This window comes from Anomaloglossus baeobatrachus, chromosome 11 (genome assembly GCF_048569485.1).
Source record: "Anomaloglossus baeobatrachus isolate aAnoBae1 chromosome 11, aAnoBae1.hap1, whole genome shotgun sequence".
Lineage (NCBI taxonomy): Eukaryota > Metazoa > Chordata > Amphibia > Anura > Aromobatidae > Anomaloglossus > Anomaloglossus baeobatrachus.
In genome coordinates this window covers 141,210,035-141,237,933 of record NC_134363.1, presented here as the reverse complement: position 1 = coordinate 141,237,933, position 27,899 = coordinate 141,210,035, and the positions used below count along the sequence as shown (strand labels likewise).

The following is a 27,899-nucleotide window of genomic DNA, read 5'->3' as shown; positions in this document are numbered from 1 at the left end:
ACATAGATCCGGAGCGTCCGCACCAAATCTAAAGCATGCAACGCTTTCTCAAAGCGATGCACAGGGGCCGAACAAAGGGAAGACAATGAAATGTCCTGGTTAAGGTGGAAAGGAGACACCACCTTAGGGAGAAGGCCCGGAGTTGGACGGAGAACCACCTTGTCTTGGTGAAAAAAAACAAAAAGGGTGACTCCGAAGAGAGCACAGTCAAATAAGAGACTCTCCTGAGAGAAATTATGGCCACCAGAAAGACCACTTTCTGTGAAAGGCTAAACAACGAAACCTCCCTAAGAGGCTCAAAGGGGGTTTCTGTAAGGCCATGAGGACCAGAGTAAGGTCTCAGGGATCCAGAGACCGCCAGTAAGGCGGAATGATGTGAGATGCGCCCTGCATGAAGGTGCGCACCTGGGCCAGTCGGGCGATATGCCGCTGGAACAATGCTGACAGAGCCGAGACCTGTCCCTTGAGGGAATGAGGGACAGACCTAGCTGCAGGCCGGACTGTAGAAAGGACAGGATGGTCGGCAAGGAAAAAACGGCCAAGGAGCATGGCCGGAAGAACGACACCAGGACAGGAAAATTCTCCAAGTCCTGAGGTAAATCCTGGCCGAGGAAGACTTCCGAGCCTGAGTCATAGTGAAAATGACCTCGGAAGGAATGCCTGAAGCCGTAAGGATTCAGGGCTCAAGAGCCACGCCGTCAATCTGAGGGCCGCAGAATTGTTGTGGAAAACGGACCCTCTGAGAGAACGTCTGGCCGGTCCGGGAGATGCCACAGCACCTCTACGAACAGACGGAGCAGGTCTGGGAACCAAGCTCGCCTGGGGCGATGAGTACGACCCGACGGCCCTCCATTTTGATCTTGCGCAGGACTCTGGGCAAGAGAGCTAGAGGGGGAAACACGTAGGCCAGACGGGACTGGAACCAATCTGGAACCAGCGCGTCCGCTGCCAAGGCCTGAGGATCGTGGGAGCGAGCCACGTAAACCGGGACCTTGTTGTTGTGCCGGGATGCCATTAGATCCACTTCCGGAGTGCCCCGCCTGCTAAATTGACCGGAACACTGCCGGATGCAGGGCTCACCCGCCGCTGTCCACGGTTTGACGGCTGAGATAATCTGCCTCCCAGTTTTCTGCGCCTGGGATGTGGACTGCGGATATGGTGGACTCGGAGTCCTCCGTCCACTGAAGGATATGTTGAACTTCCAACATTGCTAGGCAGCTGCGAGTCCAAGGACTACAGACCTGATTTCTAGCACATTGATCGAGAGGGCTGATTCGGACAGAGTCCAAGTGCCCTGTGCTCGGTGGTGGAGAAACTGCTCCCCAGCCGGATAGACTGGCATCCGTGGTGAGAATCACCCAGGACGGGGCCAGAAAGGAGCGTCCCTGGTACAGAGAGAGGGGCCGAAGCCACCACTTAAAGAGAGCTCCTGGTCTGTGGCGACAGAGCCACCAGCCTGTGCAAGGAAGAAGTCCCTTGTCCCAACAGCGGAAAATGTCCAGCTGCAGGGGACGCAGATGGAACTGGCAAGGGGAACCGCTTCTATTGACGCCACCATCTGACCCAGCACCTGCATGAGGTGCCTGATGGAATGACGGCGGAGCCTCAGCAGAGAGCGAACCGCCAGATGAAGAGACTGCTGTTTGACTAAGGGCAGCTTCACAAGTGCCAGCAGAGTCTCGAATTGCATCCCTAGGTACGTAAGTTCCTGGGTCGGGGTCAGAGTGGACTTGCAAGCGTGGCGAGAGTGAGCGAGACACTCCGCTGACAGTCTGCACTGGATGAAGCCCTGACTAGAAGGGCGTCCAGGTAAGGAATCACTACCAACCCCTGGAGGAGCAGAACCGCAACTGGTGAGTACACGAGGGGCCGTGGCTAACCCAAAGGGGAGAGCCACGATTGGAAATGTTCCTCTCCGATTACAAAACATAGCCAACGCTGGTGTGAAACTGCGAATGGCACATGCAGAGAGACATCTCTGATGTCGATGGATGCTAAGAAATCTCCTTGGGTCATTGACTGATCGCAGAGATTTCTGCAAAATTGCCGCACCTGAACATGCTTGTTGAGAAGCTTGAGATCCAGGTCGGAAAGCACCGTCCTTTTCGGGGACTAGGAAGAGATTTGAGTAGAAATCTCAGAACCGTTCCCAGTCGGGAACTGGTACAATTACTCCATTGGCCTGCAAGAATGCCACGGCCTGTGAGAAGGCGGCGGCCTTGGAGCAGGGGGGAGTTGTCAGAAAAAAATCTGTTTTGTAGCCGTGGGAGAGGGTAACCCACACCCACTGATCGAAGACGTGTTGCAACCACACGTCGCCCAAGAGGGAGAGCCTGCCACCGACCAAGGACGTTACTGGCGCGGCCAGATAATCAAGAGGAGGCTGCCCTGGTGGCAGCAGCTCCTGCCGACTTAGGACACGGCTTCATGCGCCAGTTGGTTTACAGACCTTGGCTGAGTTAGTGGACGAGGCCAAGGGCTTAGAGGACGACCAGTTAGAGGAAACGAAAGGAACGAAACCTCGACTGGTTCCTGCCCTGGAAGGTTTCCTGGGTTGTGGCATGGAAGAACTCTTCCTGCCAAAAGCTTCCTTAATAATTTCATCCAGTTGTTCACCGAATAGACTGGTCCCAGAAAGGGAGTCCAGCAAGGAACTTCTTAAGAAGCATCTGCCTTCCACTCTCGAAGCCACAGGAACCTGCGGATAGCGAGGGAAGTAGCCGAGGCCACCGCAGTGCGGTGACAGTCTCCAGCTATAGGATGAAAAGACTGAAGCCTGGAAGTTAAGGCAACCAATTCGGGCATAAAGGCCCTGGTGAGGGAAAGCATCTCCTCCCGAGAAGCAGAGATGGCTTTGAGAGCCCGCACTGCTGCAAAAGATGAGGAGAACGAGGCCCCTGCCGCATCATATATAGATTTGGCCAGAAGGACAGCCTGGCGGACAGTGGGATCCTCAGAGAGGAGCCGTCAGCCACTGATACAACTGTCCGGGCTGAAAGTCTAGACCCCGGAGGGTCCACCCTTGGTGAATGAGCCCACTCCTTGACCACCATTGGTGGAAGGGGGAAACAGTCATCAGAACCACGCTCTGGAAAGCGTCTGTCAGGACAGGCTCTGGGCTAGGTCACAGTGACCTGAATGCTGGAGTGGAAAAGGAACACACTCCTTGTTCTCTTAGGCAAGGTATACTGATGCTTTTCTGCCAAAGAGGGGTGCTCCCCTGATACAGGCGGATTGAGGTCCAGTACAAATATAATGGACGCAATCAAAACATTAGCATCTGCGTCACTTTCGGACAGATCAATAGGGTACATGGAGAGCGTCCGAGCCCCCAGTAAGTCAGAAGTACGCTTAAGAAAGCGTTTGTCCGGACAGGCCCTGGGTTTAGTCACATTAGGCGAGATAAACTGGTGTTTTTCTACCCAAAAGGCCTGTTTCTCTGACACTGGAGGGATAAGGTCCAGAACGGAGTTAATGGACGCTATCAATCGCTAACATCTGCATCACCATCGGTATCAATGGGGTACATAGACGAAGCGTCTGAGCCCACAGTAAGGGCATCCTCCTCGCCTTGTGACTCGGCCCGTGAGGCAGAGCCGTGGGACGAGAAAGGAGAGGAGTCCCTGCGTCTCCGTTTAGGAGGACGGGGAGGATTAGGTGAAACAGACTCTGTTAGCTCTGCAGAGCGAGCTGGAGCAGCAGAGGCACCCTGAGAAGGGGGCTGATGCATGCTTAGCAGCGTCCGGGACAACTGTCCAATGGAGTCTGCAAAGGACTGGGAAATAGCATTGGAAAGATGCTACCCAAGTCGGGGGTTCAGCCACCTGGGCTGGAGCAGCCGGAGGGACCCCTGGGGAGACTCCAGGCTGAGGCACCACCACATTAGAACAGGCATTACAGTGTGGGTCTGTGCTCGGCTCAGGCAATATGAGCTTGCATGCAGAGCATGTAGTGTACAGCCTTGGAGCTTTGCTCCTAGTGTGAGACATGCTGCTGAGGAGGAGGTTCTATAATAAAGAATTAACTCCTTCAGAATGCCCTGAAAGTGTATAAAAGTGCACAACCAGAGGTTGTGACTTATCAGACCGCTATTATGTGTGCCCTCCGGATTCCCAGCCTGGACCCCCAGCCAGATAATCACTCCTTCTGCAGTGCAGCCAGCGCCGACCAGTGTACTAAGAACGCTGAGAAAATGGCGCCAGAGTGAGGGGGGGGGGGCGGGGGTTAACCCAGGAGCGGGAATCGGAGGGCTAAGGAGATGCACAGGGGAGAGAATCATCTCCTCAGAGAGGAGTGTCCTCCCCTGTGCAGAGCGGCCGGCGGGCGGCGCTGCAGTGTCCCCCTGCATGTCTGACATGCAGGGGATCGAAACGAAACTAGGCCGCGGCTGAAGCCGGGGCCTAGAGTTATGCACGCGGCCGACAATCAGGCATCATCGGCGCGGTTCTCGGTAAAAACCGTGGAACCGGCCGGAAACACAGTAAAAAGCAGCATTATTAAAGTAAATCACTGTCCCCCCCAATAAAAGTGCCCCACATTGCAGAAGGACCCTCTGAATAACGTCTCTATACTTAGCTTTGAGACGCAGGGCCCAGTCCCTGGGTGGGGTGGGGGTTCAGTGCTCCGTCCAGCAGGGTCCTGCAAAAGGGCTGCGGATGGAGGCCGGTCTCCTGCAAGGCAGTGAGAACCGTGTTGGCTCTAACTTCAAGCCAGAGCCCCTAAGGGATGGTGAAGGAGCGCGGCATGAAGGGCTCCTGCCCTGAAGTCAACCTTAACAGCACCGCCGCCAGGGGGGGTGAGAAGGGACATGCCGGGAGTCCAGTGGACCCGCTTTTCTTCCAAATCTTTAGAAAAAATGAAAAATCAAAAGAGGATGCATGTGTGTGTGTGACCTCCTGAACACAAAGCATGAAACTGGTTGGATTTGTCATCCGGGGAGTGTATATGCTCGGAGGGAGGAGCTACACTTTTAGTGTAGTACTTTGTGTGTCCTCCGGAGGCAGTAGCTATACACCCATGGTTTGGGTCTCCCATAAGGAACGATAAAGAAAACACTTATTCACTTAAGGGGCTGTCTGGTCCAATGGGTGACGCTGCTCTTGGTCCGGCGCCTCCACTCTGCTGCGATCTCCGTCCTCCTTCTGAGGCCCGTGTGCATGACGCGTCCTATGTCATCCACATTGTCCGGCATTGAGGTCCTACGCAGGCGCACTTTGATCTACCCTGCTCAGATCAAAGTATTGTAATGCGCATGCGCGGGCGGTCTTTAAACTTTCCTTGCACCTGCATTTAACAGTACTTTGATCTGGCCTCAGCAGGGGCAGGACTGCAGTGTCGTCCTGTGTGGATGATATAGGACATGTCATTCGTAATGGGCTGGCTAGAAGGAGGATGGCGATCGCCTCAGACAGGAGACGCCAGACCGGAGACCAGTGACACCCATCGGACCAGACCTCCTCCAAGATTAGTATGATAAGTGTTTATGGGATTCTGATCTGGCATATATATCCCAAGTCATATGCAAAGGATTGTTAAAAATCCACACTTGACTTTTAGGATCGCTACTTCCAATAGGTGGCGCTGCGCTAGAGTTTGTCTCCTTTCCTGGAGAGACAATTTGAATATTTTCCAAAGGGGCGTGGCAGCTATAAGTCCCCTTACTGGCAGCCAGACTGTCTTGCAAAGTCTCCATAAGGAGAATAGTGTTCCCCCATGGTCTCCACAAAGTTTCTCATGAGCCAGATCAGACACCCCACACTTTGCACTGACGAGGGGCAAGCACTCCGAAACACCGTGTCTGCAAATTGGGATTTTAATCTGGCATATATATCCTAAGTCATATGCAAAGGATTGTTAAAAATCCACATTTGACTTTTAGGATCGCTACTTCCAATAGGTGGCGCTGTGCTAGAGTTTGTCTCCTGTCCTGGAGAGATAATTTGAATATGTTATACAGAGCAGCCTGGGCTGTTATATAGTGTTCTGGAATCCTGTATATAAGAGCTCACTGGTGGTGGCCGCAGCTCATAGGGGACAAATCTGGTGACAAGTTCCCTTTAAGAAAACCACAAATAAGAGCAAGAGAGATTGTAAAAGCCAAATGGTGATCCCAACTGCAATAATGCTTTTTAGTCCAAAAGGTAAAACAAAATTGTCCCTAAACGTTTCAATACGCTTTCATTTTAAAGTGGCGTCTAACCCCAGAATGCTTACTTTTCCAAAACTGAAACTTTCGGCCTCCATTTTCTGTACTTCATCTGCCGTTCTTTTCTTTCAAACTCATCAACAAATTCCACTATTTGCTGATACTGTGCCTGGATTTAAAAAAAATAAAATAAATTAAAAATTACCAATTGTACTTTTTACTTTGTTTCCCACTATTTTTACTAACTTAAAGGAGTTGTCCGACATTGGCTTACCAAAAAAATTTGAGTTTATCTGTGCTGTATTGTCACATAAAACACCCCTACATTGTTATTTTTTGTTTTCTAACTTTTGTTCCTCTTGAATTATCCCTTTATTCTCTGCAGCTCTTTGTTTAAATTCAGCTCCAGCAAACATGATAACTTCCTGTGCTATCCCTCACAGTCAGAGCTGGCAGCGCCCGGCCTCAGTGTCCAGCCCCGCCCCCTGCCCGGCCTCAGTGTCCAGCCCCGCCCCCTGCCCGGCCTCAGTGTCCAGCCCCGCCCCCTGCCCGGCCTCAGTGTCCAGCCCCGCCCCCTGCCCGGCCTCAGTGTCCAGCCCCGCCCCCTGCCCGCCCCCAGTGTCCAGCCCCGCCCCCGGCCTCAGTGTCCAGCCCCGCCCCCGGCCTCAGTGTCCAGCCCCGCCCCCGGCCTCAGTGTCCAGCCCCGCCCCCTGCCCGGCCTCAGTGTCCAGCCCCGCCCCCTGCCCGGCCTCAGTGTCCAGCCCCGCCCCCTGCCCAGCCTCAGTGTCCAGCCCCGCCCCCTGCCCGGCCTCAGTGTCCAGCCCCGGCCCCAGTGTCCAGCCCCGCCCCCTGCCCGGCCTCAGTGTCCAGCCCCGCCCCCTGCCCGGCCTCAGTGTCCAGCCCCGCCCCCTGCCCGGCCTCAGTGTCCAGCCCCGCCCCCTGCCCGGCCTCAGTGTCCAGCCCCGCCCCCTGCCCGGCCTCAGTGTCCAGCCCCGCCCCCTGCCCAGCCTCAGTGTCCAGCCCCGCCCCCTGCCCGGCCTCAGTGTCCAGCCCCGCCCCCTGCCCGGCCTCAGTGTCCAGCCCCGCCCCCTGCCCGGCCTCAGTGTCCAGCCCCGCCCCCTGCCCGGCCTCAGTGTCCAGCCCCCTGCCCAGCCTCAGTGTCCAGCCCCCTGCCCAGCCTCAGTGTCCAGCCCCGCCCCCTGCCCAGCCTCACTGTCCAGCCCCGCCCCTTGCCCAGCCTCACTGTCCAGCCCCGCCCCCTGCCCAGCCTCACTGTCCAGCCCCGCCCCCTGCCCAGCCTCTGCACACACATTCCCTGTCAGTATTCTGCTCCAGCACCTGACCTGTTATCCCTCTAGCATTGGAACCAACAGCCCCACGTCGGGCTCTGCAACACACACACACACACACACACACACACACACACACACACACACGGCTCTGTACCGCCCCCCCCCCCCGTCGTTCTGCACCGACCCCCCCATCGTTCTGTACCGACACCCCCCCCCATCGTTCTGTACCGACCCCTACACCCATAGGGAATACATGTAGGCTACATTCACATAACCGTTCCGTTTTTGCGTTTTTTTTTTCCCGGATGCATCTGTGTGTCATCTGGGTGCCTTTCGTTTTTTTTGCGGACCGCAAAAAGGAGATTTTGGGTACTCACCGTAAAATCTCTTTCTTGGAGCCTTCATTGGGGGACACAGATACCATGGGTTGTATGCTGCTGCCACTAGGAGGCGACACTAAGCAAAACAAGGAAAACTCCTCCTATGCAGTATACACCCACCAACTGGCAATCGTTCCTCAGTTAGTGAGAAAGCAATAGGAGACAACAGTAAAGAACGAACAATCATACAGAAGTGAACATCAAACTCAATATTCAACCGTAACATTGAACAGTAACATATGTCCAACACAAGGGCGGGTGCGGTGTCCCCCAATGAAGGCTCCAAGAAAGAGATTTTACGGTGAGTACCCAAAATCTACTTTTCTTTATCGCTTCATTGGGGAACACAGAGACCATGAGACGTCCTAAAGCAGTCCCACGGGTGGGTCTAATGTTACTCTCAGGGCTGACCTCGGTCCACTGCAGCCTGCAGAACTCGTCTACCGAGGCTAGCATCGGAGGATGCGAAAGTGTGGACCCTGTAGAACTTTGTGAAAGTGTGGAGCGAAGACCAGGTGGCCGCTTTGCAAAGCTGCGACGCTGGAGCGTGGTGGCGGACCGCCCACGAGGCTCCCACCGCCCTGGTGGAATGGGCCGTAATCATGAGTGGGCGCGTTCTCCCTCTTACCCGTAGGCTTCCAGTACGGCAGAGCGAATCCATCGCGCAATGGAGGACTTGGAGGCAGGTAGGCCTCTGCGCGGGCCAGACGGAAGCACAAAGAGGGAATCCGACAGTCTGAATTGAGCCGTCCTGGAAATGTACAGGCGGAGAGCTCTGACCAAGTCCAGCTTGTGGAGAAGAACCTCACGAGGGTGTGAAGGGTTCGGACAAAAGGAGGGAAGAACAATGTCCTCGTTAAGATGGAAAGAGGAGACCACCTTGGGCAGAAAGGACGGTACCGGACGGAGGACTACCTTATCCTGGTGGAAGACAAGATATGGAGAGCGGCAGGAAAGCGCCGCTAGTTCAGATACCCGCCTGATTGACGTGATGGCCACTAAGAAGGCGACGTTCCAAGAGAGGAACGTTAGAGATACCTCCTGCATAGGTTCGAAGGGGGAATGCTGGAGAACAGACAGAACCAAGTTGAGGTCCCAGGGCTCCACCGGAGGCTGAACGGGGGGCACCGAATGTGCAGCCCCCTGAATGAATGTGCGAACCTGTGAGCGAGAGGCAATCCTCTTTTGAAAGAGAATGGAAAGAGCAGACACTTGCCCCTTGAGAGAGCTGAGTGCTAACCCAGCATCCAGCCCAGACTGCAGGAAGGACAACAGAACTGGCAAGGAGAAGGTCATGGCTGTGACCTGGTTAGCCTCGCACCAGCGGAAATAGGCCTTCCACGTACGGTGGTAGATGCGGGAAGAGGAAGGTTTCCGTGCTTTGATCATTGTCTGGACGACCCTTTCTGAGAATCCCAAGGAAGTTAGTACTGCGGCTTCAACAGCCATGCTGTTAAATTGAGCGACTGTGAATTCTGGTGAAGAAAAGGTCCCTGAGTGAGAAGGTCCGGTACGTCTGGAAGTCTCCACGGAACGTCGGCGAGAAGGTGCACGAGCTCTGCGTACCACGGGCGATGGGGCCAATCTGGGGCCACGAGAATCACCGGAACTCCTTCCGCTTTGATCTTCTTGACTAGCTTGGGGATAAGCGGAAGCGGAGGAAAGAGGTACGGTAGAGAGAACTGCGACCAGGGGATCACTAGGGCGTCCGTTGCGAGCGCCAGTGGGTCTCTTGCTCTGGAAACGAACTGGGGCACCTTGTGATTCCACCTGGAGGCCAGGAGATCCATGTCGGGGGTCCCCCACCTGGAACAGATCTGCTGGAAGATTCTGGGATTGAGGGACCACTCTCCCGCGTCGAGTCCTTCTCGGCTGAGGAAGTCGGCGGCCCAATTGTCCACGCCCGGGATGTGGACCGCCGAGATCGCTGGGATGGTCTGTTCGGCCCAGTCGAGGATTAGAGATACCTCCCTCATCGCCGCACGGCTGCGTGTTCCGCCCTGATGGTTTATGTAGGCCACAGTGGTTGCATTGTCGGACTGCACCCGAACTGGGTGTCCGCGAAGCAGGGACTTCCAATGAAAGAGAGCTAGGCGAACTGACCTGAGTTCCAAGATGTTGATGGTAAGCTTGGTTTCCGGCTCGTTCCAGCGACCCTGAACTGTGAGGTCCTGGAACGTGGCTCCCCAGCCTAGCAGGCTGGCGTCTGTCGTGATGACCTTCCATCGAAGGGGAAGAAATGATCTCCCTTGGAGGGTGAGGGGAGAGCGTTTCCACTATTCTAATGACTCTCTGACTCGAGGAGGGAGCGCAATTGGCCGATCCAGGGAGTGAAGAGACTTGTCCCATGTTGCTAGAAGGAGACCATGAAGAGGGCGAGTATGGAATTGACTGTAGGGCACCGCTTCCATTGACGCCACCATCTTCCCGAGGATGCTCATGCAGTACCGAAGAGAGCAACGGGGTGCGCGTTGGAGCTTCCAAATCCCCCTGAGGATAGCTGAGAGCTTGTCCTTGGGCAGAAGAACCCTCGCCTGCGTGGTATCGAAGATCATGCCGAGGAATGAGATGCGTTGAGTCGGGATCAGAGATGACTTTGGTCTGTTGATCAACCAGCCGAGACGGGTTAGAGTATCCAGAGTGATGTTGAGACTGTCGCGGCACTCCGACGCCGAGGGAGCCTTGATCAAAATGTCGTCCAGGTACGGGATGGCTAGAATTCCCCGGGTCCGAAGAATAGCCATGACAGTTGCCATCACCTTGGTGGAGACTCTGGGAGCTGTCGAGAGCCCGAATGGGAGAGCTGTGAATTGAAAGTGTTGCTCCTTAACCATGAAGCGTAAAATCTCTGATGAGCTGGAAAGATCGGGATGTGGAGATAGGCGTCCTGGATGTCCACCGAACATAGGAACTCCCTGGGTTCCATGGATGCTATCACTGAGCGCAGAGACTCCATGCGGAATCGCCTGAGACGGACCCGCCTGTTGAGGCGCTTGAGGTCCAGAATGGGACGGACTGTGCCGTTCTTCTTCGGGACAACGAAGAGGTTTGAATAAAAACCCCGGAATCTGTCTTGAGGGGGGACGGGGATGATGACCCCAGAGTCTCGCATGGACTGGATGGCCGCGAAAAAACCCTTGGTGAGCGAGGGATCCTTGGGGGGGTTTGGACTTGACGAAGCGTGAGCATGGGAGAGAAGAAAACTATCTTGTAGCCGTGAGAGACGACGTCTCGGACACAGGCGTCGTCTATCATGGAAAGCCACGCACTTCTGAACATGCGGAGACGACCGCCGACCCTGGATGAGGATCCGGGGACGGGAGCCCAGTCATGCGGAGGAGAATCTGTTGGATCTGGAGCCGGAGGGCTTGGACTGCTGGCCACGGGAACGCCAGGAACGCCAGTGGGGTGTTGCCTTAAAGGAGGGCTTCCGTCTCTCCTGACGTGCTGGGGACCGCTCCCGACGCATGTTGGTGTTGGTAGAAAATTGACGAAAGGGGCGAAAGGGAAAGGCCCGCCGTTTTGGAGGGGCACGGGGGATCCTCTGTTGGGGAAGGAAGGTACTCTTGCCCCCCGTAGCCTCAGAGATGATCTTGTCCAGCTTTTCTCCGAAGAGTCTGGCACCAAAAAAGGGAAGACTGGAGAGAGACTTTTTGGATGCTGAGTCCGCGTTCCACGCTTTAAGCCACACGTCTCTGCGGATTGCAGTAATGTTGCCCGCTGCCAGGGCTGCGGAAGCAGCAGAGCCGAGGGACGCAGCAACTAGGTACTTTCCGGCATGTGCAATCTGATCTGCGAGATCTGCCAGCTCGGGTCTGGGAGCTTTAGCCAGGATACCGCGTCGAAGGAGCTTTGCCCAGGCGGAGACAGCCTTGGAGACCCAGGTGGATACAAAGGCTGGAGTGATGGCGGAGCCAGAGGCTTCAAAGGCCGACCTGGCTAAGGATTCTATGGTCCTGTCCGAGGGATCCTTGAGGGAGGCGCCATCAGACAGCGGCAAGGTGGTGCTGGACGAAAGTCGGGAGATCGGAGGATCCACTGAAGGGGCCACTGACCACTTCTGAAGAAGTTCCGGTGGAAAGGGATAAAGGACCTGTGCCCGCTTGCGCCTCTGGAAACGCTTGTCGGGATGTTCCCACTGTCTAGAGAAAACGTCCTCGAACTCCCTGTGGTTGCCAAAGCTTCTTGGCAGTTTCTTGGCCCTTTTGAAAGGGACCGATTGACTGGTAGGAGCCGGATCTACATCCTTCACCTCTAGGGTCTGATTGACAGCAATGACCAGACAGTCCATCATACTGGTCAGCTTGGAGATATGTTCAGAGTCCAGATCGGAGTCAGAAGCAGAGTCCTGGTCCGAATCTGGGGCAGCCACAGATGAGGTAGGAGATAGAGAGCGTATTGCTCTGGAGGCCAGAGAGGGGCTAGTGGAGCTGGAGGTGGACCCCGAGAGGGACCGCCTCCTAGACCTCCTGTGTGTTCTGCCCTGCCGGGCTGGAGGCGCTGCGGGCTCAGACTCGCTCTGGGTCACCGGGGGGACTCCAGAGGTGGAGGCGGGCAGACGCTCTATGGCCGAGGGTATGGTTTGAGACATCTTAGTAAGGTTGTCCACGGACTGCGAGAGAGCTGAGGCCCACCCAGGTATGGGGGCCGAGTCCTCGTTACGGGCGGTGGGGGGCTCCGTAGTAGTCATGCTAGGGGTGCTACAGGCTAGGCAGATGGGGGAGGACTGCCCTGAGGGAAACTTTTTTAGACAAGAGGTGCAGGCGAAGTGAAGTACTATGGCCTGTGGCTGAGAGCGGGTCGCTCTTGTGCTGGACATGGGACAGCAGGGAGAGAGAGAAAGGAGAGAGGGAGAGAAGGAACAGAGCAGAGGATGCCAGGGGGATGGGGACTGGGGAACGAGCTGCCTCCCAGTGGCAGAGCTTACCCAGACTCTGGCGTCCTGTGTGTGCTGGTGCTGCTGTCTGAAGCTGGCGCTGTGTCCTGAAGCTGCAGGCTGAGGGAGCAGAGGTGGGGGCTCCGGAGAGCTGCAGGTTACTATGTGGGGAGCTGCACCGGAATGCTGCCGCTGCCTGGAGGGATCTCAGCCTGTAATGGCGCTGCTGAGGGAGTCCGGGCTGGGGGAGGAGCAGGAAGAAGCGCGAAAAAACGGCGCGCTGCCGGGAGCAGGGATTGGCTAAGAGTAAGGAGAGCCGTGAGTGGATAGAAAGCGCGCGCAGAGGCCTGCAGGGAATGGCTGCTAGAGCGGGCGGGCCTGCTGGGAAGGAAGGACCCGCACGATAGGCCGGCCGGGAGGGGGCATGGCCGGACGGGAGCTAGGCCTGGAGAGAAGCCAGGGACTAAATTTTGGGATGAGGCCGCAGGGGGAGCCGGAAAACGGCGCCGAGGACGAAAACGGGGGCAGAGCCTGTCTGAAGGGGGCTGACCAGGGGTAAGCCGTGCTAGGGATCTTAATTCCTTCTTTCCCCCCCCATTTTTTTTTTTATTGAACGGAGCCCCCCATGACCCGGGACAAGGGATGGGTACCTGTCCCGATGGCTGAGAGTCCTCCTGATCCTGTGCTTGATCCTGGCCTCCTGGGAAATACGTAGGGAGACGGTATCTTCTGGTAATGTTTCGTCTCCCCTCCCTGATCAGGCCGGCTGTGGAAGGCGAGCGTGCAGGGGGAGGGGGGCAAGGACCATCCGCCTGTCCCTCTGTGCGGATGCCCCCCAAACAGTCTTGAGAGTGTTAGGGGGGTAGGGTCCTGCCAGACAGACACGGAGGACAACGGAAGTGGCGGACGGACCCCACTTCTGTGCGACCGGTCTCTAGGGGGGAGAGCAGGGTGAGCTATTACACCCTGTCGCCCGACGAGCGGTGTCTGAAACGAAAAAGGGGAAAAGATTAAAAATACAAACCTAAGGGGCTGGAGTAGCCCCAAGTGTGTCCACCTCCTATGGACACTAAGCTTAAACTGAGGAACGATTGCCAGTTGGTGGGTGTATACTGCATAGGAGTAGTTTTCCTTGTTTTGCTTAGTGTCGCCTCCTAGTGGCAGCAGCATACAACCCATGGTCTCTGTGTCCCCCAATGAAGCGATAAAGAAAACGGAAGCAGCAAGAAAGATAAATAGATTAGTAGATCTAGAGATGGATAGATATAGAGACAGAGAGATAGAGGGATGAATGGATGAATAAATGAATGAACAGAGGGATAGATAGATAGATAGATAGATAAGAAAGACCTATATAATGTCCCACCTGCCTGCATATTCTAAGCTGACACCCTTTAGTGACTTTCATGTGGCACTAAAAGGGTGCTTAGCCTTGTATTTAGCCAAAATATAAATAAAGAAAAAAAAACGACGTGGGGTCCCCCATATCTTTTGTATCCAGCTAGGGTAAAGCAGACGGCTGCAGACCACAGCTGGCAGCTTCACCTTGGCTGGTAATCCAAAACAGAGGGCACCCCATGCTTTTATTTTAAATTAAATAAATAATTTAATTTAAAACAAAACACACAGGGCCCCCCCCCCCCCAAATTGGATCACCAGCCAAGGTAAAGCGTACAGCTGTGGTCTGGTATTCTCAGACTAGGGAGGTCCACTGTTCTTGGACACTCCCCAGCCTAAAAATAGCAGGCCACAGCCGCCCCAGAAGTGGTGCATCCATTAGACGTGCCAATCCTGGTGCTTCGCCCCAACTCATCCCGTGCCCTGGTGCAGTGACAAACGGGGTAATATATGGGGTTGATGCCAGATGTGTAATGTCACCTGGCATCAAGCCCTGGGGTTGTGATATCACAGTGTCTATCAGATACCTGACATCACCAACCCAGTCAGTAATTAAAAAAAACAGACAACAAAAAAAGGTTTGAAAAAAAGAGAATTTTGTTTACTTACCGTAAATTCTTTTTCTTATAGTTCCGTCATGGGAGACCCAGACCATGGGTGTATAGCTTCTGCCTCCGGAGGACACACAAAGTACTACACCAAAAGTGTAGCTCCTCCCTCCGAGCATATACACCCCCTGGATGACAAATCTAACCAGTTTAGTGCAAAAGCTGAAGGAGGACATCCACCCATAAGTAGAGATAGAGTAAAACCCGGAACAACCGGAACCTCTGTCTACAACAACAGCCGGTGAAAACACACGGAACAAGAACTGCCAACAGGCAACAGGGAGGGTGCTGGGTCTCCCATGACGGAACTATAAGAAAAAGAATTTACGGTAAGTAAACAAAATTCTCTTTTTCTTCATCGTTCCTATGGGAGACCCAGACCATGGGACGTCTCAAAGCAGTCCATGGGTGGGAAATAACAACAAACTGAGAAGTAGGCAAAACCTAACTTCACAAATGGGCGACAGCCGCCTGAAGGATGCGTCTGCCCAAGCTCGCATCTGCCGAAGCATGAGCATGCACTTGATAGTGCTTTGAAAAGGTGTGCAGACTAGACCAAGTGGCAGCCTGACAGACTTGCTGAGCCGTAGCGTGGTGCCTGAAAGCCCAAGAGGCACCGACAGCTCTGGTCGAGTGCGCCTTAATCCCCGGCGGGGGAGGCACCTGAGTACATTGGTAGGCATCGGAGATGGCCGACCTAATCCAACGAGCTAGCGTCGGCTTAGAAGCCGAAAGACCCTTGCGCTGACCTGTGGTCACCACAAAAAGAGAGGTGCACCGTCTAAGAGCAGCGGTGCGAGACACATAGATCCGGAGCGCCCGCACCAGATCCAGAGTATGCAGCGCCTTCTCAAAGCGATGCACAGGGGCCGGACAAAGGGAAGGCAATGAAATATCCTGGTTAAGGTGGAAAGGAGACACCACCTTAGGGAGAAAGTCCGGAGTCGGACGGAGAACCACCTTGTCTTGGTGAAAAACCAAAAACGGTGACTCCGTAGAGAGCGCAGCCAAATCCGAAACTCTCCTGAGAGAAGTTATGGCCACCAGAAAGACCACTTTCTGAGAAAGTCGAAACAAAGGAACTTCCTTAAGAGGTTCAAATGGGGGTTTCTGTAAAGCCGTGAGGACCAGATTAAGGTCCCAGGGATCCAAAGGCCGCCGGTATGGGGGAATGATGTGAGATGCGCCCTGCATGAAGGTGCGCACCTGGGCCAGTCGGGCGATACGCCGCTGGAAAAACACTGACAGCGCCGAGACCTGTCCCTTGAGGGAATTGAGGGATAGTCCTAGCTGCAGACCTGACTGTAGAAAAGACAGGATGGTCGGCAAGGAAAAAGGCCAAGGAGCATGGCCGGAAGAGCGACACCAGGACAGGAAAATCCTCCAAGTCCTGTGGTAAATCTTGGCCGAGGAAGACTTCCGAGCCTGAGTCATAGTGGAGATGACTTCAGAAGGAATGCCGGAAGCCGTCAGGATCCAGGACTCAAGAGCCACGCCGTCAATCTGAGAGCCACAGAATTCTGGTGGAAGAACGGACCTTGAGAGAGAAGGTCTGGCCGGTCCGGGAGATGCCACGGCACCTCTACGGACAGACGGAGCAGGTCTGGGTACCAAGCTCGCCTGGGCCAGTCTGGAGCAATTATTATGACCCGACGGCCCTCCATCCTGATCTTGCGCAGGACCCTGGGCAAGAGAGCTAGAGGGGGAAACACGTAAGCCAGACGGAACTGGGACCAATCCTGAACCAGCGCGTCCGCTGCCAAGGCCTGAGGATCGTGGGAGCGAGCCACGTAAACCGGAACCTTGTTGTTGTGCCGGGATGCCATTAGGTCCACTTACGGAGTGCCCCACTTGCGGCAGATTGACCGGAATACTGCCGGATGCAGGGCCCACTCGCCGTTGTCTACGGTTTGACGGCTGAGATAATCTGCCTCCCAGTTTTCTACGCCTGGGATGTGGACTGCGGATATGGTGGACTTGGAGTCCTCCGTCCACTGAAGGATGCGTTGCACCTCCAACATTGCCAGGCGGCTGCGAGTCCCGCCCTGGTGATTGATGTAGGCAACCGCTGTCGCGTTGTCTGACTGGACTCGAATGTGCTTGCCCGCCAACAGGTGGTGAAAGGCTACGAGAGCTAGGAGCACCGCTCTGATTTCCAGCACATTGATCGAGAGGGCTGATTCGGACGGAGTCCAAGTGACCTGTGCTCGGTGGTGGAGAAATACTGCTCCCCAGCCGGATAGACTGGCGTCCGTGGTGAGAATCACCCAGGACGGGATCAGAAAGGAGCGTCCCTGGGACAGAGAGAGGGGCCGAAGCCACCACTGAAGAGAGCTCCTAGTCTGTGGCGACAGAGCCACTAGCCTGTGCAAGGAAGAGGTCCGCTTGTCCCAACAGCGGAGAATGTTCAGCTGCAGAGGACGCAGATGGAACTAGGCAAAGGGAACCGCTTCCATTGACGCCACCATCTGACCCAGCACCTGCATAAGGTGCCTGATGGCATGACGGCGGGGCCTCAACAGAGAGCGCACCGCCAGATGAAGGGACTGCTGTTTGACTAAGGGCAGCCTCACAAGTGCCGGCAGAGTCTCGAATTGCATCCCTAGGTACGTGAGTTTCTGTGTCGGGGTCAGAGTGGACTTGGGCAGATTGACAAGCCACCCGAATTGAACAAGTGTGGCGAGAGTGAGCGAGACACTCCGCTGACAGTCTGCACTGGATGAAGCCTTGACTAGAAGGTCGTCCAGGTAAGGAATCACTGTCAACCCCTGTAGGTGCAGAACCGCAACCACTGCTGCCATGACCTTGGTGAATACTCGAGGGGCCGTGGCTAACCCGAAGGGGAGAGCCACGAATTGGAAATGTTCCTCTCCGATTGCAAAACGAAGCCAACGCTGGTGCGAAACCGCAATTGGCACATGCAAATAGGCATCTCTGATGTCGATGGATGCTAGAAAATCTCCTTGGGTCATTGAGGCAATGACTGATCGCAGAGATTCCATGCGAAAATGCCGCACCTGAACATGCTTGAGAAGCTTGAGATCCAGGATGGGCCGGAAGGAACCGTCCTTCTTGGGGACTAGGAAGAGATTTGAGTAGAACCCTCTGAACCGTTCCCGGGCGGGAACCGGTACGATTACTCCGTTGGCCTGCAGGGATTCCACGGCCTGAGAGAAGGCGGCGGCCTTGGAGCAGGGGGGAGTGGACAGAAAAAATCTGTTTGGCGGGCTGGAAGAGAATTCTATCCTGTAGCCGTGGGAGATGATATCCCGCACCCACTGATCTGAGACGTGTTGAAACCACACGTCGCCAAAGTGGGAGAGCCTGCCACCGACTAAGGACGTTGCTGGCGCGGCCAAATAGTCAAGAGGAGGCTGCCTTAGTGGCAGCGGCTCCCCCGTTCTTCTGAGGACGCGGCTTCGTGCGCCAGCTGGGTTTACGGTCCTTGGCTGAGTTAGTGGACGAGGCTGAGGGCTTAGAGGATGACCAGTTAGAGGAACGAAAGGAACGAAACCTCGACTGGTTCCTGCCCTGGACAGGTTTCCTGGTTTTAGTTTGTGGCAAGGAAGTACTCTTCCCGCCAGTAGCTTCCTTAATAATTTCATCCAGTTGTTCACCGAATAGCCGGGACCCAGCAAAGGGGAGCCCAGCCAGGTACTTCTTGGAAGAAGCATCTGCTTTCCACTCTCTGAGCCACAGGATCCTGCGGATCGCGAGGGAATTAGCGGAAGCCACTGCCGTCCGGTGAGAAGCCTCCAGAACGGCAGACATGGCATAAGATGAAAAGGCCGAAGCCTGGGAAGTTAAGGCAACCATTTCGGGCCATTTCCCCCTGGTGAGGGAATGCATCTCCGCCAGAGAAGCAGAGACGGCCTTAAGAGCCCACACTGCTGCAAAAGACGGAGAGAACGAGGCCCATGCCGCTTCATATACAGATTTGGCCAGCAGGTCAACCTGGCGGTCAGTGGGATCCTTAAGTGAGGTGCCATCCGCCACAGAAACAACTGTCCGGGCTGAAATTCTAGACACTGGAGGGTCTACCTTAGGAGAATGAGCCCACTCCTTGACCACCTCTGGTGGAAAGGGAAAACGGTTATCAGAACTACGCTTTGGGAAGCGTTTGTCAGGACAGGCCCTGGGTTTGGTCACAGTGGCCTGAAAACTGGAGTGGTTGAAAAACATACTCCTTGCTCTCTTAGGTGAGGTAAACTGGTGTCTTTCTACCAGAGAGGCTAACTGAGTTAATGGATGCAATCAAATCACTAACATCCGCATCACCCTCAGATAGATCAATGGGGTACATAGAGGTAGCATCTGAGCCCACAGTAAAAGTATCCTCCTCGCCCTGCAATTCTGCTCGTGAATCAGAGCCGTGGGACGAGGAAAGAGAAGAATCCCTGAGTCTCCGTTTAGGAGGACGGGGTCCTAAAACATGCTCTGTTAGCTCTGCAGAGCGAGTCGGAGCAGCAGAGGCGCCCTGAGAAGGGGGCTGATGCATGGTCAGCAGAGTCCGGGACAGCTGTCCCATGGAGTCGGCAAAGGACTGGGAGATTGCATTGGAAAACGATGCTACCCAAGCCGGGGGTTCAGCCACCGGGGCCGGAGCAGCCGGAGGGACCCCTGAGGAGGCTGCAGGCTGAGGCACCACCATGTTAGAGCAGGCATCACAATGTGGATATGTGCTCGGTTCAGGCAGAATGAGCTTACATGCAGTGCATATAGCATATAGCCTTGCAGCGTTGCTCCTAGTGAGAGCCATGCTGCTGAGGTGGTGAGCCCACTCCTACAGTAAAAATACACTCGTTTAGAATGACCCCCTGAGAGCGTATAATAAAGCCCACAACCAGAGGCTGTGGCTTACCAGCCGGTTTTTGTGTGCCCTCCGGTTCCAGAGCTCGGACCCCCGGACAGATGCAGTAGTTGCAGCAGCCAGCGCCGATCAGCATGTGAACGCTGAGAAAATGGCGCCGGAGTGAGGAGGGGGGGGCGGAGTTTGCTCAAGAGCGGGAACCGGAGGGCCAAGGAGAGATACAGGGGAGGGAAACATCTCCTCAGAGAGGAGTGTCTTCCCCTCTGCTGAACGGCCGGTGGGCGGCGCCGCACTGCTCCCCTGCATGACTGACATGCAGGGGGACTGGAAACGAAACTAGGCCGCATCTGAAGCCGGGGCCTAGATTATTCTATGCGGCCGACGAGCAGGCACCTTCGGCGCGGTTCTCAGGAAAAAAACAGAGAACCGGCCGGAAATCATAGTAAAGTGACAAAACACACTCTCCCCACAATAAATATACCCGGGACCCCTGAATAAGGTCTCAATACTTAGCTTTTGAGACGCAGGGCCATGTCCCTGGGGGGGGGGGGTAAACGCTCCGTCCGGCAGGATCCTGACAGGGCTGCGGATGGAGACCGGTCTCCTGCAAAGCAGAGAGAACCGTGATGGCTCCCACTTCAAGCCAGAGCCTCAGAGGATGGTGAAGGAGCGCGGCATGTGAAGGCTCCCGCCTTGTAAAGTCAACCTTAACAGCACCGCCGACACAGTGGGGTGAGAAGGGACATGCCGGGAGTCCAGGCTGGACCCGCTTTTCTTCCAAATCTTTGAAATCAAAAATCAAAAATCAGAGAATGCATGTGTGTGTGTGACCTCCTGAACACAAAGCATTGAACTGGTTAGATTTGTCATCCAGGGGGTGTATATGCTCGGAGGGAGGAGCTACACTTTTGGTGTAGTACTTTGTGTGTCCTCCGGAGGCAGAAGCTATACACCCATGGTCTGGGTCTCCCATAGGAACGATGAAGAAAACACTCCCCAAAACATTCCCTCTTTCACCAATTTATTGAAAAGAAAAACAAATCCGGGTTCGGCGTAATCCAATAAGGGGGTCGCACGACGAAACATACCATAGTCACTGTCCCAGTCAATGAAGAACAGTATGTTCCCCATTGGCTGGGAGAGTAATGCAGTGACCTGAGCTAACATCAATAGCCCAGGTCACTGCAGGGGATGACGAGCGCTACCATCAGGAGGTTAGATGAGATCATTACCTGCTGTGACAATCTCCTGCTCTCCTGACGTCAGCGCTGTCACTGACTTCTATGCTTGCCGCGATCACAGCGAAGAATCGCGGGAGCCCGTGACATCACCGCTAGTCACAGTCTCGGGCCTCCCCCGAGAGACGTGATGTGAGAACGCGGTGGGCATAGAAGTCAGTGACAGCGCTGACGTCAGGAGAGCAGGAGATTGTCACAGCAGATAATGATCTCATCTAACCTCCTGACAGCAGCGCTCGTCATCCCCGCAGCTGCCCGCACTGCAGGGTGAGAAGCTGCTGATACTTCAGGGCGGGCAGCCGCGGGGCTGGAGCGGGACACAGACCGCACGGGCACTCCTGCTATCCTGAGCAGGGGGTCAGGTGCTGGCGGTGAAACCGTGGGCGGGGAGAGTACGGGGTACGGAGGAATGTGTGGGAGGGTGCAGGTAAGAAGACTCCACCCATTGTACCCGCCCAGCAGGGTGGCAACAAGCTGTTCACAGATTTGCATGTCAACATGGTCCTGCCCATGGTGACATGAAATGACCGGAAGCAGCAAAATCGTGGCAGGAGCGATCACATGACCGCTCGGAGCCGAGGAGAGGGGCTGACAGCAGGGCAGGTAAGTGGTCTCTATCTACTTACCTGCCCCAATGTAGCCCAATAGGGAAATAATAAAAAAAAAAGGCAAAATAAGCCGGATAACCCCTTTAAAGAATAAGTTATGTATCCCTGAGAGTCATCAAAGATTCAAGCAGAGAAGTTGAAGAAGTTCGTTAATAGGAAGACAAAACTTGTCTCACGTGCGTAATGTGAATCATATCTTGGAAACAAGGCAAATATTCTAGGGCAGAGACCTTCTGATGCCCCTTTGATACTAATCGTAAAGAGGGTATATCTAGCCCACGTTTACCTGTGAGAGAGTCAGTGGTATGGTCTTCAAGCATATGTCGCACTCTATTCGTGGCTGGTGTCGTGACCGCAGAGGATCTTTGGAGCAGTTTCTTTTCAGAAGTGCCGAGGTGCACACGGGCTCCAGGATATACTGGTGATCACCGCTCTCCATGCTTTTGTCCATTGCATCCTGAGTGTGAAATAAAGACATTTCATTATCGTATTTCAAGATGTTCTACAATGTGTTCCTGGTGTAACCATAAAAAATAACATTATGTATTCTGTATACCTGGAGCTCTCCCGGAGGAAGGTCACCCAGTAAATCGCTGTTAACATCCCAGTATATGCTAAAATTCTCAACTTCCAATTGTTTATTTCGTATAAATCTCTCCACCTGCAAAAGGGTTAAATGGAAATGTGTGAATAGTGGGAAAGATATACTAGATAGCCATGATAAGACATCGCTTTAACCTATATACCAATGTACACTGAAACAAGTGCATAAAATCGATCTTAGGGCTATGCAACATGGTAAATATTCTGTCCTGGATAGACTATCATAGAATGGTAGATGGAATGGACCTCAAGGGCCATCAGGTAGGCTTTCCTAAATCATCCCAGCTATGTGTTTATCCAGTTTCCGCTTGAAGATTTCCATTTATGGAGAGCTCACTGCCTCCCGTAGCTGCCTGTTCCACTCCCTGACTGCCCTCACTACCTCCCATGGTTGCCTGTACCACTCCCTGACTGCAATCACTACTTCCCATGGTCGCCTGTTCCACTCCCTGACTGCAATCACTACTTCCCATGGTCGCCTGTTCCACTCCCTGACTGCCCTCACTACCTCCCATGGTCGCCTGTTCCACTCCCTGACTGCCCTCACTACCTCCCCATGGTCGCCTGTTCCACTCCCTGGCTGCCCTCACTACCTCCCATGGTCGCCTGTTCCACTCCCTGACTGCCCTCACTACCTCCCATGGTCGCCTGTTCCACTCCCTGACTGCCCTCACTACCTCCCATGGTCGCCTGTTCCCCTCGCTGACTGCCCTCACTACCTCCCATGGTCGCCTGTTCCACTCCCTGACTGCCCTCACTACCTCCCATGGTCGCCTGTTCCACTCCCTGACTGTCCTCACTACCTCCCATGGTCGCCTGTTCCACTCCCTGACTGCCCTCACTGTCAGAAAGTGTTTCCCAATGTCTAATCTGAATCTCCTTCCTTTTAGTTTTATCCCATTGCTTCTTGTACTTCCTTGAGCTAATGAGAATAGGATAGTTCCCTCTGCAATGTTCCCTCAGATATTTGTAGACGGTTTTTAAGTCCCCTCTCAGCCTTCTCTCTTTCAAACTAACATCCTTAGTTCTATTAGCCGGTCTTCCGACTACAATCAGTCAAAAAAAAGAGTCTAAGGCTATGTGCCCACGCGGCGTTTTATTTTTTTTTAATTTTTAGGCGTTTTTCCTTGCTTCTTTTAATCAATAAAAGCAAAGAAAAAGCATCTCAGCAAAGTCTATGACAATCGTGACTTGCTGTGCACACACTGCTTCTTTTTTCTTGTAGATTCTGTTGCTGAACACAGAAGCTGCATGTCAATTCTTTGTGCTTTTTTATCTGCATTCTATAATCCCCTGCAATGCTTTATCATTACAGTGGATTATAGCGCAGCACTTTGCCTCACACACCATGCATACAGCATGGTGTGAGAGGCTCTCTGTAGCTCAGTAACCCGGGGTCATGGTGACGACCCTACTATGGCAGTGATCGGCTCCTATGATGGCATTACAGGGACCCGATCGCCAGGAAGAGAGTTAACAGATCCCTCTCCCTGCCTTCTGAATGCTGCGGTAGCAGTGATCGCAGCATTCAGGGGGTTAAACGGCCAGCAATGATGCGGGGACTGCTTCGGGCAGTGAGAGACGGATCCCGGCTGTAACATCAGCCAGAGAACCGGCGGCGATCGCGGGGTACAGCGCATGAACCCCCATGATCACCATGATTAAAAAAAGGAAGCAGAAAAAACGCACAAACGCAATAAAAAAAAGAGAATTTTGTTTACTTACCGTAAATTCTTTTTCTTATAGTTCCGACATGGGAGACCCAAACCATGGGGTGTATAGCTTCTGCCTCCGGAGGACACACAAAGTACTACACTCAAACGTGTAGCTCCTCCCTCCGGGCTATATACACCCCCTGGATGACAATCTAACCAGTTCAGTGCAAAAGCTGAAGGAGGACATCCACCCATAAGTAGAGATAGAGTAAAACTCGGAAAGACCGGAACTCTGTCTACTAACAACAGCCGGTGAAACACACGGAACAAAAAACTGCCAACAGGCAACAGGGAGGGTGCTGGGTCTCCCATGTCGGAACTATAAGAAAAAGAATTTACGGTAAGTAAACAAAATTCTCTTTTTCTTCATCGTTCCTTATGGGAGACCCAAACCATGGGACGTTCCAAAGCAGTCCATGGGTGGGAAATAAACCAAACTGAGAAGTAGGCAAAACCTAACTTCACAAATGGGCGACAGCCGCCTGAAGAATGCGTCTGCCCAAGCTCGCATCTGCCGAAGCATGAGCATGCACTTGGTAGTGCTTCGAAAAGGTGTGCAGACTGGACCACGTGGCAGCCTGACAAACCTGCTGAGCCGTAGCCTGGTGCCTGAAAGCCCAGGAGGCACCGACAGCTCTGGTCGAGTGCGCCTTAATCCCTGGCGGAGGAGGCACCTGAGAACACTGGTAGGCATCGGTGATAGCCGACCTGATCCAACGAGCTAGGGTCGGTTTAGAAGCAGCGAGACCCTTGCGCTGACCAGTGGTTAGCACAAAAAGTGAGGTGCACCGCCTAAAAACGGCGGTGCGTGACACATAGATTCGGAGCGCCCGCACCAAATCCAAGGTATGCAACGCCTTCTCAAAGCGATGCACAGGGGCCGGACAAAGAGAAGGCAATGAAATGTCCTGGTTAAGGTGGAAAGGAGACACCACCTTAGGGAGAAAGTCCGGAGTCGGACGAAGAACCACCTTGTCTTGGTGAAACACCAAAAAGGGGGATTCCGAAGAGAGCGCAGCCAAATCAGAAACTCTCCTGAGAGAAGTTATGGCTACTAGAAAAACAACTTTCTGTGAAAGTCTAAACAAAGGAACCTCCCTGAGAGGCTCAAAGGGGGGTTTCTGTAAGGCCGTGAGGACGAGATTAAGGTCCCAGGGATCCAAGGGCCGCCAGTAAGGAGGAATGATGTGAGATGCGCCCTGCATGAAGGTGCGCACCTGAGCCAGTCGGGCGATACGCCGCTGGAACAATACCGACAGAGCCGACACCTGTCCCTTGAGTGAATTGAGGGACAGTCCTAGCTGTAGACCGGACTGTAGAAAAGACAGGATGGTCGGTAAGGAGAACGGCCAAGGAGCATCGTCGGAAGAGCGACACCAGGACAGGAAAATCCTCCAAGTCCTGTGGTAAATCTTGGCCGAGGAAGACTTCCGAGCCTGAGTCATAGTGGAGATGACCTCAGAGGGAATGCCTGAAGCCGTCAGGATCCAGGACTCAAGAGCCACGCCGTCAATCTGAGAGCCACAGAATTCTGGCGGAAGAACGGACCTTGAGAGAGAAGGTCTGGGCGGTCCAGGAGGTGCCACGGCACCCCTACGGACAGACGGAGCAGGTCTGGGTACCAAGCTCGCCTGGGCCAGTCCGGAGCAATGATTATGACTCGACGGCCCTCCATTCCGATCTTGCGCAGAACCCTGGGCAAGAGAGCTAGAGGGGGAAACACATAGGCCAGACGGAACTGAGACCAATCTTGAACCAGTGCGTCCGCTGCGAAGGCTTGAGGATCGTGGGAACGAGCCACGTAAACCGGAACCTTGTTGTTGTGCCGGGAAGCCATTAGATCCACTTCCGGAGTGCCCCACTTGCAGCAGATTGATCTGAACACTGACGGATGCAGGGCCCACTCGCCGCTGTCCACGGTTTGACGGCTGAGATAATCGGCCTCCCAGTTTTCCACGCCTGGGATGTGGACTGCAGATATGGTGGACTTGGAGTCCTCCGTCCACTGGAGGATTCGTTGAACCTCCAACATCGCCAGACGGCTGTGAGTCCCGCCCTGGTGATTGATGTAGGCAACCGCTGTCGCGTTGTCCGACTGAACTCGAATGTGCCTGCCCGCCAACAGGTGGTGAAAGGCTAGGAGAGCTAGAAACACAGCTCTGATCTCCAGCACATTGATCGAGAGGGCTGATTCGGACGGAGTCCAAGTGCCCTGTGCTCGGTGATGGAGAAATACTGCTCCCCAACCGGAGAGGCTGGCATCCGTGGTGAGGATCACCCAGGACGGAGTCAGGAAGAAGCGTCCCTGTGACAGAGAGAGGGGCCGAAGCCACCACTGAAGGGAGCTCCTGGTCTGTGACGACAGAGCCACCAGCCTGTGCAAGGAAGAGATCCGCTTGTCCCAACAGCGGAGAATGTCCAGCTGCAGGGGACGCAGATGGAACTGGGCAAAGGGAACCGCTTCCATTGACGCCACCATCTGACCTAGCACCTGCATGAGGTGTCTGATGGAATGACGGCGGTGCCTCAGCAGAGAGCGCACCGCTAGACGAAGGGACTGCCGTTTGACTAAGGGCAACTTGACAAGTGCCGGCAGAGTCTCGAATTGCATCCCTAGGTAAAGAAGCACCTGGGTCGGGGTCAGAGTGGACTTGGGCAGGTTGACAAGCCACCCGAACTGAACGAGCGTGTCGAGAGTGAGTGAGACACTCCGCTGGCAGTCTGCACTGGATGAGGCCTTGACTAGAAGGTCGTCCAGGTAAGGAATCACTGCCAACCCCTGGAGGTGCAGAACCGCAACCACTGCTGCCATGACCTTGGTGAATACTCGAGGGGCCGTGGCTAAGCCGAAAGGGAGAGCCACGAATTGGAAATGTTCCTCTCCGATTGCAAAGCGTAGCCAACGCTGGTGTGAAACCGCAATTGGCACATGCAGATAGGCATCTCTGATGTCGATGGATGCCAGAAAATCTCCTTGGGTCATTGAGGCAATGACCGATCTCAGAGATTCCATGCGAAAGTGCCGCAACTGAACATGCTTGTTGAGAAGCTTGAGATCCAGGATGGGCCGGAAGGAACCGTCCTTCTTGGGGACTAGAAAGAGGTTTGAGTAGAAACCGCTGAACAGTTCCCGGGCGGGAACCGGAACAATTACACCGTTGGCCTGCAGGGATGCCACGGCCCGAGAGAAGGGGGCGGCTTTGGAGCAGGGGGGGGGTAGACAGAAAAAAACTGTTTGGCGGGCTGGAAGAAAATTCTATCCTGTAGCCGTGGGAGATGATATCTCGCACCCACTGATCGGAGACGTGTTGAAACCACACGTCGCCAAAGTGGGAGAGCCTGCCACCGACCAAGGACGTTGCTGGCGTAGCCAGATAGTCAAGAGGAGGCTGCCTTAGTGGCAGCGGCTCCTCCGGTCTTTTGAGGACGCGGCTTCGGGCGCCAGTTGGGTTTACGATCCTTGGCTGCGGTAGCGGACGAGGTCGAGGGCTTAGAGGATGACCAGTTAGAGGAACGAAAGGAACGAAACCTCGATTGGTTCCTGCCCTGGACAGGTTTCCTGGTTTTAGCTTGTGGCAAGGAAGTACTCTTCCCGCCAGTAGCTTCCTTAATTATTTCGTCCAGTTGTTCACCAAACAGCCGGGACCCAGTAAAAGGGAGACTCGCAAGGAACTTCTTAGAGGAAGCGTCTGCTTTCCACTCTCGAAGCCACAAGATCCTACGGATCGCGATGGAGTTAGCGGAGGCCACCGCCGTGCGGTGAGAAGCCTCCAGGATGGCAGACATGGCGTAGGATGAAAAAGCCGAAGCTTGAGAAGTTAAGGCATCCATCTCAGGTATAGAGTCCCTGGTGAGGGAATGTATCTCCGCCAGAGAGGCAGAGACTGCCTTAAGAGCCCACACTGCCGCAAAAGACGGGGAGAACGAGGCTCCTGCCGCCTCATATACAGACTTGGCCAGAAGGTCAACCTGGCGGTCAGTGGGATCCTTAAGAGAAGTGCCATCAGCCACCGCTACGACTGTGCGGGCTGAGATTCTGGACACCGGAGGGTCTACCTTTGGAGACTCGGCCCATTCCTTAACCACCTCTGGTGGAAAAGGAAAACGGTCATCAGAACTACGCTTCGGAAAGCGTTTATCAGGACAGGCCCTGGGCTTGGTAACAGTGGTCTGAAAACTGGAGTGGTTAAAAAACTTACTCCTTGCTCTCTTAGGAGAGGTAAACT

General features: G+C 54.4%; 1 protein-coding gene across 1 annotated transcript in view; it reads right to left on the bottom strand.

Annotated features, from left to right (window-relative positions):
• Nucleotides 1–27,899, bottom strand: part of VPS13D (vacuolar protein sorting 13 homolog D) — a 497,408-nt gene that overhangs the window by 418,357 nt on the left and 51,152 nt on the right. The window contains 3 exon segments of the mRNA XM_075327411.1: nucleotides 6,214–6,314; nucleotides 21,642–21,812; nucleotides 21,912–22,016. Coding sequence (XP_075183526.1) covers nucleotides 6,214–6,314; nucleotides 21,642–21,812; nucleotides 21,912–22,016 — 377 coding nt within the window.